General features: G+C 41.0%; 1 protein-coding gene across 1 annotated transcript in view; it reads right to left on the reverse strand.

The window, feature by feature from the left end:
* cpt1a2b (carnitine palmitoyltransferase 1A2b) overlaps positions 1-12500 on the reverse strand; it is a 43517-nt gene that overhangs the window by 19830 nt on the left and 11187 nt on the right. Inside the window, exons 3-11 of the mRNA XM_020585957.1 lie at positions 11287-11426; positions 9756-9933; positions 8269-8370; positions 7967-8104; positions 7051-7128; positions 6565-6672; positions 3643-3730; positions 3239-3434; positions 2475-2663 (exon numbers count right to left, since the gene is read on the reverse strand). Coding sequence (XP_020441613.1) covers positions 2475-2663; positions 3239-3434; positions 3643-3730; positions 6565-6672; positions 7051-7128; positions 7967-8104; positions 8269-8370; positions 9756-9933; positions 11287-11426 — 1217 coding nt within the window. The remainder of the gene's footprint in view (positions 1-2474; positions 2664-3238; positions 3435-3642; positions 3731-6564; positions 6673-7050; positions 7129-7966; positions 8105-8268; positions 8371-9755; positions 9934-11286; positions 11427-12500) is intronic.

The raw sequence follows: 12500 nt of genomic DNA on the forward strand, positions 1-12500 counted from the left end.
GTCCCTGCTCTTCGTTCACTCCCCTGCCAGTTCTTTCCAGCATTTATCAGGCCCGTTTGTTACCAGTCGTTCTTTTGATTCTGTGTTAGTTTTGTCTTGCCTCCTTCTCTCCAGCTGCTTGGATTTATCCCTCCTCACCTTAGTCGCTCCTTCGGACCACGGACCTCCTACGCTCTTCTCCACCACAACCTGCAGGTCGATGCACAGTTTACTACTTACCGTATGTTTACATTTCTGTTATCTTCAGTACCATCCTACCCGACCAGCCCAGGAGTGTATCCCAGTGTCCGCAGCCCGGTCATCTTCACATCATATCCATCACTGACTGTGTACACCTCCGAAGCTCGACACCTGGTCCCTACATTACTCCACTGTTCATTTCGTGTCACTTATTATCACTGTAAATAAACTACCACTGTCTGCATCGAAGTCAGCCACCTGGGTCCGTCTATTTTTTGTGACTCACTCACTTCTGTGTTCAAGTCACCCTAACAGGCTTTACCATGACTACAGAATTAACTGGGTCATTAATCACCCATGTTCCACTGCCACCATCTGCTGGATAACATTAAACTGAGAGAAAAACCACATTGATTATTAACAGGTTTACCGTGGACCCTGTAACGTTACAGGCTTATTAGATTATTATTACACTTAGTTTGAGATGCTACAGTGATGTGTCATTTATAGTAGATTACAAGCTGCCATCAGTGGGAGACCCTGGATTAATGTGGACAGTCAACCATCTAAATCTTTTGCCAGATGTTACAGGATTAATGTGGACAGTCAACCATCTAAATCTTTTGCCAGATGTTACAGGATTAATGTGGAAAGTCAACCATCTAAATCTTTTGCCAGATGTTACAGGATTAATGTGGACAGTCAACCATCTAAATCTTTTGCCAGATGTTACAGGATTAATGTGGACAGTCAACCATCTAAATCTTTTGCCAGGTGGACAGTCAACCATCTAGACAGTCAACCATCTAAATCTTTTGCCAGGTGTTACAGGATTAATGTGGACAGTCAACCATCTAAATCTTTTGCCAGATGTTACAAGATTAATATGGACAGTCAACCATCTAAATCTTTTGCCAGATGTTTGCTACAGAACTATCACCATATAACTTCTATCTGACGATTCAGCTTCTCCTCTCAAGCTGTGTGAGCAAATAAACTGCTTTTTACACAAACCTTGCGACAGACGAGTACAACACCTGTAACCATGGTCAACTGTGGTGACAGCTGTAGCCTCAAAATATTTAGAGGATATAAATGTTACAAATGAGGGTGGCACACAGGAACGGTGGTTAGTGCTGTTGCCTCACAGCAGATGGTTCCGGGTTCGAGCCCCAGCCGACCCGGGACCTTTCGGTGTGGAGTTTGCATGTTCTTTGGTTTCCTCCCACAGTCCAAAGACATGCAGCTTAGGTTGATTGGCGACTAAAAATGAGACATTATCCAGAAGGGCATTTGGCGCAAAACATGCCAAGTTTAACGTGTGAATCATCGGTTCGGTGGGAACTGATAATTCGCTGTGGCGACCCATAACGGGAACAGCTGAAAGTGGAAGAAGAAATGTTACAAATGGCAAAAACTAGACTAACATCTCTTTAAAGGCAAAAAAGACTATTTCCCAAAACGCCAAACTGCTACTTCAAGATTCTGGCCAAACATTTGGTGCCAAGTTTCAGATCTTTATTTGTTTTGATACAAGTATTAGTGAGCCAATGCTGACTGTGTTTTGATGAAATCTGGATAAATAACATCTTTCCATAGCATTCTCAAAGTTGCACTGAGCAAGCTGGGGCCCCTCAAGTTTCATTTGTTTATCTGTTTAACAGAGGGGGATTACATTATTTGAGTATACTCAGATCCAGCTAACTATACAAGAACTGAAAGGAATGACCATTCTCACCCTGTTCCTTAGGCATGTTCAAAAGTTAAGTAAAGACAGGTTTTCAAATGTGACAGATAAACTGCATCAGGTTGAGAGTCGCAGACATTACAACAGAGGGGATTTTATCTGTGCTCTGTCTTGTCTGTAACTCCATAATAGGGGATTACTGCTATAGTTTTTTTTTTCGATGCTTCTGCAACTGTGGATATTTTGCTAAACATTTTCCATGTTTATGCTTTAAATCTGTATTTTTCTACCTTGTTTTATGAAGACTCAAGATTGAAATCTGTTTATACTGTTATATCACAAATAAGACTTTGTAGACATGATTTCAGACAAGTTATAATGTCTGTCTGATCCAGGAATAAGAATACCGTTGAATAAGAGATCAGATCAAGACAGGTACAACTCAGCACCGAGAAGTGTTTTGCAATCCTGCCTGATAAGACAGTACGACTTTGTGTGGTTACTTCAGGATTCAAAGGTACCTTAAAGGCCAGGAAAGCATAGTTCTGGTTGCAATCTTCAGAGATTTGGTGCTTTTTCAAATGCCCATATACTTTGCCCTCCTCACCTGTCGTAACATTTCCCATGGAGCAGAGACTTGGCGTAGCGGTCCAAGTTTCTTGCTGGGTACTCTCCCATCATGCCTTGCTCTTCATCATCCAAGGATACAAAAAAGGCCGCCCTCTCAATGGCATCCAGTGATTTCTTGTTGACACCATAGTTAAAGTATTGCTTCCTGACCTGAGACCAAGGAATCCTAAGAGGGTGATACATAAAAACATTGAGATCTGGACCTTATGTCCCTTCTCAAAGGTGTTTCTGCAGCCTCCTCTGTGAGCTGTTTGTACACCAAGTGCTTCCGATGTGTGAGTGAGATACAAGTACGAGTCTCATTCGAGATACACATAAGATGCTATGCTCTGCACACAGTATGCTTTTGTTTGTTTTGACCAGCACAGAGTGTCAGAGTGATTGGCCGTCACAACCAGTTTTCATTCTCAGTGCATCTCTTTTTTAAGCAAATTAGTTTTTATTCCCAATGCATTTCTCATCTTAGTTTGGTCTGTAAGGAGAGATTACATCTTCATGCTTCCCTCTCATGCAAGATCCACCTCTCCTCTCTCACTTTCTCATTTTATGTGTCATAAAGAAATATAACTAAATCTTTGTAGTGAAAAGGCTGATAATATGTGGTATAGAGGCTATTTTGCATGGACATGAATACAGGTGTGCCTTGAGACTTTGACTTGCCCTTGGGTGTGCCGGGGCAAAAACATTTGAAAACCAATGATGTAGAGTATATAATATAGCAGAGTCTGTTCCTACGCACACCTGTCTCCAGCAGTGAGAGCTCCCAGTTTGTCCTCTCCAGGCTGTGGTGGCGAGGGGTCATCCAGGATCCTCTGGATCTGATACTCAATCTCCCTGGGAGACAGTCGTCGGCCTGCCCAGTACACCCACAGGCGGAAATAACGCCCCTTGTGGTATACTGCCACAAACTCACTGTCATCCCAGTGCTGCAGCACATCTGTGGAGAAAAGGAGGATTATCACTATTATTATCTGAAGGACGAAGCTGTTAAGTTGGCTTCTCACAGCTGTGCATCATCATCTAATGTATAGGCAGGACAATACCCATCATAAAACTGGCCCAGTCTACAAACATCAGGCAACACATTTCTATCCATTAAAGAAACTGCAGAACACATCTGGAGCAATAAGGGGTGTGTGTGTTACCGGTCTCGGTTCCTGGAATGCGTGTTGTGTTGAATATCCTCTCACACTGAGCAGCACACAGAGGGATGACAGTGCCAGGAACACAACCCTGACATACACATATATTATTAATATAACATTCATTCTGACATGCTTTCAAAGCTAAGGAAGACATGCATATACAGTGCCTTGCGAAAGTATTCAGCCCCCTTGAACTTTGTGACCTTTTGCCACATTTCAGGCTTCAAACATAAAGATATAAAACTGTAATTTTTTGTGAAGAATCAACAACAAGTGGGACACAATCATGAAGTGGAACGAAATTTATTGGATATTTCAAACTTTTCTAACAAATAAAAAACTGAAAAATTGGGCATGCAAAATTATTCAGCCCCCTTAAGTTAATACTTTGTAGCGCCACCTTTTGCTGCGATTACAGCTGTAAGTCACTTGGGGTATGTCTCTATCAGTTTTGCACATCGAGAGACTGAAATTTTTGCCCATGCCTCCTTGCAAAACAGCTCGAGCTCAGTGAGGTTGGATGGAGAGCGTTTGTGAACAGCAGCTTTCAGTTCTTTCCACAGATTCTCGATTGGATTCAGGTCTGGACTTTGACTTGGCCATTCTAACACCTGGATATGTTTAGTTGTGAACCATTCCATTGTAGATTTTGCTTTATGTTTTGGATCATTGCCTTGTTGGAAGACAAATCTCCGTCCCAGTCTCAGGTCTTTTGCAGACTCCATCAGGTTTCCTTCCAGAATGGTCCTGTATTTGGCTCCATCCATCTTCCCATCAATTTTAACCATCTTCCCTGTCCCTGCTGAAGAAAAGCAGGCCCAAACAATGATGCTGCCACCACCATGTTTGACAATGGGGATGGTGTGTTCAGGGTGATGAGCTGTGTTGCTTTTACGCCAAACATAACGTTTTGCATTGTTGCCAAAAAGTTCGATTTTGGTTTCATCTGACCAGAGCACCTTCTTCCACATGTTTGGTGTGTCTCCCAGGTGGCTTGTGGCAAACTTTAAACGACACTTTTTATGGATATCTTTAAGAAATGGCTTTCTTCTTGCCACTCTTCCATAAAGGCCAGATTTGTGCAGTATACGACTGATTGTTGTCCTATGGACAGAGTCTCCCACCTCAGCTGTAGATCTCTGCAGTTCATCCAGAGTGATCATGGGCCTCTTGGCTGCATCTCTGATCAGTCTTCTCCTTGTATGAGCTGAAAGTTTAGAGGGACGGCCAGGTCTTGGTAGATTTGCAGTGGTCTGATACTCCTTCCATTTCAATATTATCGCTTGCACAGTGCTCCTTGGGATGTTTAAAGCTTGGGAAATCTTTTTGTATCCAAATCCGGCTTTAAACTTCTCCACAACAGTATCTCGGACCTGCCTGGTGTGTTCCTTGTTCTTCATGATGCTCTCTGCAAAAGGTGGCGCTACAAAGTATTAACTTAAGGGGGCTGAATAATTTTGCACGCCCAATTTTTCAGTTTTTTTATTTGTTAAAAACGTTTGAAATATCCAATAAATTTCGTTCCACTTCATGATTGTGTCCCACTTGTTGTTGATTCTTCACAAAAAATTACAGTTTTATATCTTTATGTTTGAAGCCTGAAATGTTGCAAAAGGTCGCAAAGTTCAAGGGGGCCGAATACTTTCGCAAGGCACTGTATGAGGATTCGTTTCTACAAATGTTAAGTGAAAGCATCCTTAGCTTGTTTTTGAGGGTTGCTTTAGGAATATACAATTTATGCCTCTCAAACTAGTAAAGCAGGCTCGAAAAAAACTAAACAGATACTGTATTCTATACAGTAAATTATATGAAAACCAATGAGTCCTCAAAATCTCTTATGTTTTGCTAACACCCTCTCAATGCCAATACTAACATGCTGCTTTTTTAGCAGGAAAAGAGTCACAATGCTAAGATTTGGTATTTAGCACTAAACAAGGCTGATAACAGTTTAGATAATTAAAATTTGGATCTGATGAGGAGAAGTCACAGGATCACTAGAGTTATTAAAGTTAATCTTGCAGGAAACAATCTCTATACCAAACTTCATGACAATCCATCAACTAGTAGTTGAAATATTTCACCCAAAACCACAAAGATTGAGGAAGCATGCTAGGATCATCAAAGTCAAGAGCAATCATCTTGTGAGAATCATCCATCCATCCATTTTCCACCACTTATCCTGAACCGGGTCGCAGGGGCAGCAGTCTAAGCAAAGATGCCCAGACTGCCCTCTCTCCAGACACTTCCTCCAGCTCCTCCGGAGGAAATGCTGAGGCGTTCCCAGGCCAGCCGAGAGACATAGTCCCTCCAGCGTGTCCTGGGTCTTCCCCGGGGCCTCCTCTCATGTGAGAATCATTGATATTTCAAAATGTTTTTTAATATTTTAATCTTGGCTAAAGCGTGGCATCACCATGTCAGGCTCATGCCACAATTATCAAAAAAAGTGTTGTCTAAAAATTCAGGGGGCAAAATTTGTTACCATAGTAATCGGACAACATATTAGATAAAGAATAAAGTGAATGCGTACAGTGTATGCTCCAACCTTACCTTAATATTGACAGTACAACACAATTACAATTTGTCAAGAGTGGGAAATTTGTGCAGTAGCCAAGATCCTTTGTGTAAGAAGTGTATTTATGTAAACGTTCGGACACATTGGATCCCAGCTGTTTATATGCACATAACTTTAAATGCTTCCTCCTGACATTTTTCATTTACTCCCTCAAGAGACACATCGCTCAGCACAAGACTTGGAAAAGCCCTTAATGTTTGCTCAGCTGCTCTTTTACCATATGTCCACCACAAAGATCAACTAAAAGTATTATTAGATAATAAAGTTTTATAGCTACACTATCTCATTCCAGACCCCCAGTTCAAGCCATTCATTTGTCATCTTAGCAGAAATACAGTATGTGTTTGTACCGGTTTCAGTTCCTCCCGGTAGACCTTGCGGCGGTAGAGCAGCAGGGCGGTAATGGTGTTGCCTGCCCTGGCTGCCTGCACTGGCGTTGGGGTCACATATAAAAAGTCCTGGACAGGAACACATGAAAAAAGGACATTAGAATGAAAACAACATTAGACTCAAGATTAATGCTTTTGAAGACTTAAGAGGACACTAAGGACAGGAAAAGTAAATAAAGGGAAAGGTGAAGGAAGGAATACAAGCAAGAGCAGAGGGAAAAAATAGGAAAGAAAAATGCTTTCCCAATTTGGGTTGCGTCAGAAAGGGCATCCGGTGTAAAACGCTTGCCAAATGTATACATGCGAACAGTTGAGTAGCAGTGGCAACCCCTAATGGGAACAGCCAAAAGTAGTAGTAGTAGTAGTAGTAGTAGTAGTAGTAGTAGTAGTAGTAGTAGTAGTAGTGTTCCTTCTCTACGGTGTAAAACAGGAAAGGGGGTTGGTTACCATGCCATAGTAGTTACTGTTCACCATGATGGGACTTCGACCCCTCAGGTAAATGTATTCCTCCCACCAGTCGCTTACCTGGAAAACAGGACATACCTTTGTTCCTCTGTTCATTTAAAGCAAATTTTTTTAGATAAGTGTTTTAAAACAGTTCTTTCCAAAACTGTGGAATATCAATTGCCAGTAAAACAGAAAAAAGGGATTTGATTTATTGTCTCTTTCTTTTAAAGTTTACAGAAACCATAATCCTGTTCTTAGTGCAGGAATTGTTGAACTGTACTGGCCTATAGTGAGTCGGTCTGATCTAAATGTATATGTATGATATAAATGAATTGGGGTAGTAGATAACAGAAACACCTTCTAGTGTAATGAATGCAGTTCAGCAACAAATTACTGTCAGGGTTGCGCTCCGCTCCCTGCCTCTCTCCCTGTTTCTCTCTCCCTTTCTTCCCCTGGCTTGAGAGAGACCATAACAATTACACCCTCCAAAGGATCAGACACTGAACATTACCACCGTGGTGAAGGAGGGTTTGTTACAGGACTGTTGGAGCAGACTTAGTTTTTGCCTGGTGTGTCTAATAAACTGACAACTGAGTGAATATTTATATTAGGTCGTTTTTCATGTGTATAGGCAGCATCTGTAGAAAAGGAATGAAGTTTTGGTTTAGAAAAAAGGCCCAGTGGTGTGTGGACAGGTGTATTGTTCCAGCAGGACTTTTGTTGTAAATCCTCTCCTGATTCATGTCTCTCTGTAGTGTCTAATAACAAAGGCAAAAAAATTTACAGCATCCACACAATTATTTATCTGTCAGAGTTTCCTGCATCATAACAGTGACATGTTTACAAACCACCTATTAATTTATGTGAATAAAGTGTTTATTGGAACAACTGTTTTGGCTCTAGTGAGTACACTTACGTAGTTGGTGGCCCACAGTGCTTTGAGTTTCAAGTAGCGTTGGAGCCGGTTTCCCAGGTTAGACTCAAACTGACTGGTCAGTTCAGTTGTCCGTTTAAACTCAGGATCAGTCAGCAGAGGGCGTACTGACTCCAGGTACTGAGAGAGAGTGAGAGACAAGGGTTATTTTATTTAGAACAGTATATACAGAGATGCAGATAGATACACAGAGAAGATAAGTTATCAGAATTAAAGGCAAGGTGTGCCCATGAACATATGTCAAAGCACATGGACAGCAGGCGAGTTCACGTCTGTGTTCTCACCCTGCTCAGTGTGTCTCTGATGGGAGGAACAGGAAGGTGAGGCAGAGAGGTCTGGTAACTGTACAACAGAGGCTTCCTGGTTGACAGTAACTTCACCAGAGTCTACAGGAAACAGACAGATTTGTGACACTTTCAGTAGCAGTTTAGGCTAGAGAGCACTCAAAGGGGCTAGTTTGTTTCCCCATAATGACATAAAACCCTCATAATTTGATTGCATGACAATGAAACCTGCTGCTGGTATCTGGAATGATGTTGATATTATTAGTTTGAAAGTTATTCTGACATTCACTCATTGGTTTAGAGGTAAAACGAGGACTTCAGTGAGTGGACTGAGGGCAAAGCAGTGCAGGCGTCACATTTCTGCAAAGCTGTGTTCTGCTTGTTCAACAGCTGTTGAACAGCTGCTTGATAAACTGCTCATAGATTTTATTTTATGGTATCATGTAGACAAATACAACAATGTAGCTATTTTGGACATGTGCAGAGGAAGGATAGTGGTTATATTGGTAGAAGGATGTTGGAGATGGAGCTGCCAAGCAAGAGGTCAAGAGGAAGGCCAAAGAGGAGATATATGGATGTGCTAAAAGAGGACATGACGTTAACTGGGGTGCGAGTAGAGGATGCCGAGGATAGAGTTAGGTGGAAACAAATGATTTGCTGTGGCGACCCCTGATGGGAACAGCTGAAAGAAGAAGAAGAAGCTATTTTTTTATTAAAAGTACCCAACGGGGTAGCACAGGGTTCATAAGGATAATCTCTACAGACAGCTGTTTAAATCACACAATTCCCGAGTTGTTCTGCTGCAAACCTTTTACTGGTAGCCTATCTGATGACAGCCACTGGAGGCAAGCGTGAGCTTTTAACCTTAGTTTCACTCAGGCTCTGTAGTGAGCTGGAGAAAAATCAATAAACCCATACACAAAGACGCTGCTATTTCCTCCTGATGAGACTATATGTGGACTATTTTTGTTCAGTACAGGCTCGTGATCAACCTGGTTAAGACCGTCTGGCCGCACCTGCTGACAGAGAGACAGACAACTGTTCGCATGAAAAAGACAGAATGGGCACCACATCTGGTTTTCAGTAGCCTATGAAACTGGTCCACTGTCCAGTTTTTGTTTTCTGGACGGTGGGCCAGACACTACTCTCACCTTGGGCCTTGATCTTTTAGAAAAATCCTGTATGCAAATTATGTGAGGGATCACAACCAAAATCAACTGTTCTGTGGGCCATACCCTACCACTCCAAAAAATGTCATTAAATCTGTTTATTACTTTGAGTAATGTGGTTAAACAAACAAAAACACAAATGCTGGCAAAAACATAACCACTGCGTAGCCTGGCAAGGTAAATACAACAGATACAACATGTACATAAAACCATGTTTTAAAACATGTTTGAAAATTAAATGAAGCAGCAATTTTGTATCATGCTTCTGCAGACTGGCCACAGGAGGGAGCTGTGATACCAAGTAGAAGCAAGACTTACCGCCCACACTTTAGTGGTGTTGGAAATCCGGCCGTGTTGCTCAAACATCCATCGGTGGTAGGAAAGCAGCAGCTTGAGGCAGAACCTGAGGGCGAGGATGAGCGAGAGCCACAGCAGAGTGCTGAAGACCATCGCTGACACCACGGTCTGACCCTGGGTGCCAAGAGAGACATGCAGACTGGACGGGGTGGGGGTGGGTGGACACGGACAATTACAATTGCACAACATACAGCAGTGTGTAAACTAGCAGCAAAAAACCAAATTCAACACTTTAGACATTAAAATGTGAAGCTAAAACCAAGACTAATTTGTTAACTTCAAATAAAAAAAACATTTGACAAACAAAATTATTTCTGAAGATGTTTAAAACTACAAGTTGGCAGTGTACACCTGACTCAGGTGAGTGCAACATACTGTATGCCACAGAATGTCACAGATTTCATGCATACATTTTAAGACTTCTTTTGACCAGTGGCTAACACTTTATAAAAACATTTATTAAATGCTTTATGACACTGTAAACCAAGTACTGCCAACCCAGGAATATGCTGTGAAACAGATTCAAATACCACAGACTCTGCCGTCATCTATCCAAACATGTGCACCATTACAACCAGCAGAGGGCAGATAATACACACTGTCCACAGTGAAATGCAACTTATCTACCACAAATAATGATAGCAAACCTTAAACAAAAGCATGTCTACTATACTTTCCTCATCTCATACCTCACTGTGTGGAAATGTATGTAAATATTATGACAGCAACATCTGCTGGATCAATGAGCAAGTAAATCTGACTCTTTCGAATTACACAGAGCAGAAAAACACCTGACTACAGATGATAAGATGTATGAACTGTATCAACAGCAGAGCAAAATGACAGTGAGTCAGTGATGTAAGGTGTCTCTAAAGCTACAATTAGTGTACAGGCAAGAAGTAGAGCAAAGTTCAAGTGGCAGCACCTCACCCACATCACTCCACAATGACTCATTACATCTATTTGGACCAGCCCTCCTCCCTGTTACTGGCACATATGAGACTGACCTTTAAAGCTGGCAGTATTCTTATGTATACTCTGACCAACACTGGATGTTTGAGGCTGATCCCGATAATGTAATATTTGGGGGTATAAAATTTGATAACATACTGTATATGCATTTGATTGTTTTTATGAACAGGATGCATACAAGTAATACACAAAAATTTTAAAACTAATAATTTCTTTGCATTGCTAATTTTAACAATAATGTGATCAGCTAGTTTTCAAATTTCAGCCTATATAATGCAGCTAATGTGTAATCTGAGAATCATTTCTATCTACAAACAGAAAACTACACCAGTCCTTGAGAAATCAACTCCAAACTGGTGGCACTACCACATGGCAACACCGAGATGCTGCTGTAGATGTTACAATTTTTGCATCCGGCTGATTGCAAACGGCTCTCAGAGAGTGCAGTTATGCCACAGTGGAATTACTGATTCATGGATGACCAGCTTTATGTGCTGGAAAAGAAGATGCACATGTATACCTTAGCGGCAGGTGCTGCTGTATCTTAGCGATGAGCCCCATGCTGGGATCCGAGTGCGTGTATATGGTGACCAGGATCGCTGTGACGACAAAGAGCCAGGAGGAAGGGCTGGCGGGGTACACTCCCTTAATCACCCTGTTCTGTTACCACAGAAGAAGAAACAATAGGTGCTGTGATTAGTCAAATACCCCCACAATTACACACTGGGACAAAACAGGCTAGAAAAGACTGAAAGTATTTAATGTGAAAACCTGACACCCACTTTACATTTCTCCTTAAGTATCTTTGTTAACCTTCTCATCTTGACCAGAAAAAATGGATTTGATAATATGCATATTAATCCATGTTAGGTATGGCTCATCATTCCTAATCGATGGGAATTCACACACAATATACAGTAATAAGGCATTTAGCTCCCTCACGTTTCCTCCAACTTGACATACAAAAGTTAAGGCAAGTGTAAATAATGTAGCCAAAGAGCTGAGCTTTACGATCAAATCCAGACCAAGGGTGTAATGATCATCAAATCTTCTATGACACACTTTAATATTTAAGGTATATACCACAGTGTAAATGAAAAATAACTTGATTTGATTTTGATTTGATTTATTCTTTCAAGCATGCAGAACAAATGACATCAACACACACATAATTACACAAATCCAACCAATGCTAATCCAGAATCAGTTTGCTTATACCTAGTACATGTTTGAATGGAGTAGGAAGAAGTCAGACTTATCCAGTCCTACCCCATAACATCATCTTATACAAAATATTTCATGCATCATTGGCTGCAAGCAGTATCTCTACATAGGTAATTCTCTTCTTCACCAGACAAGTAATACACAGAAAATTTAAAACTGTTTCCTTCATGCATTCTTGATTAAATCTCTTATTCTTGCATATATCTTGTATGACACATACATTTATATTTATATTTAAACTCCTCAATTCTAGTACTATTTTTCATGTCCACACTTAAATTATTCCAAAATTTGACCCCACTTATAGAAATACAAAATCTTTTTTTGGTTGTACGTATAGCATGAACTTTTAGATTTAACTGACCCCTTAAATTATATCCTCCTTCCCTTTCATTAAATAACTTTTGGATTTCACCAGGTAATAAGTCGTTCCTGGCTTTATACATAAACACAGCGGTCTTATATTCCACTAAATCAAAGAATTTTAACAATTTAGACTGTATGAAAGCT

Source organism: Monopterus albus, unplaced genomic scaffold (genome assembly GCF_001952655.1).
Source record: "Monopterus albus unplaced genomic scaffold, M_albus_1.0 scaffold389.1, whole genome shotgun sequence".
NCBI classification, from domain to species: Eukaryota; Metazoa; Chordata; class Actinopteri; order Synbranchiformes; family Synbranchidae; genus Monopterus; species Monopterus albus.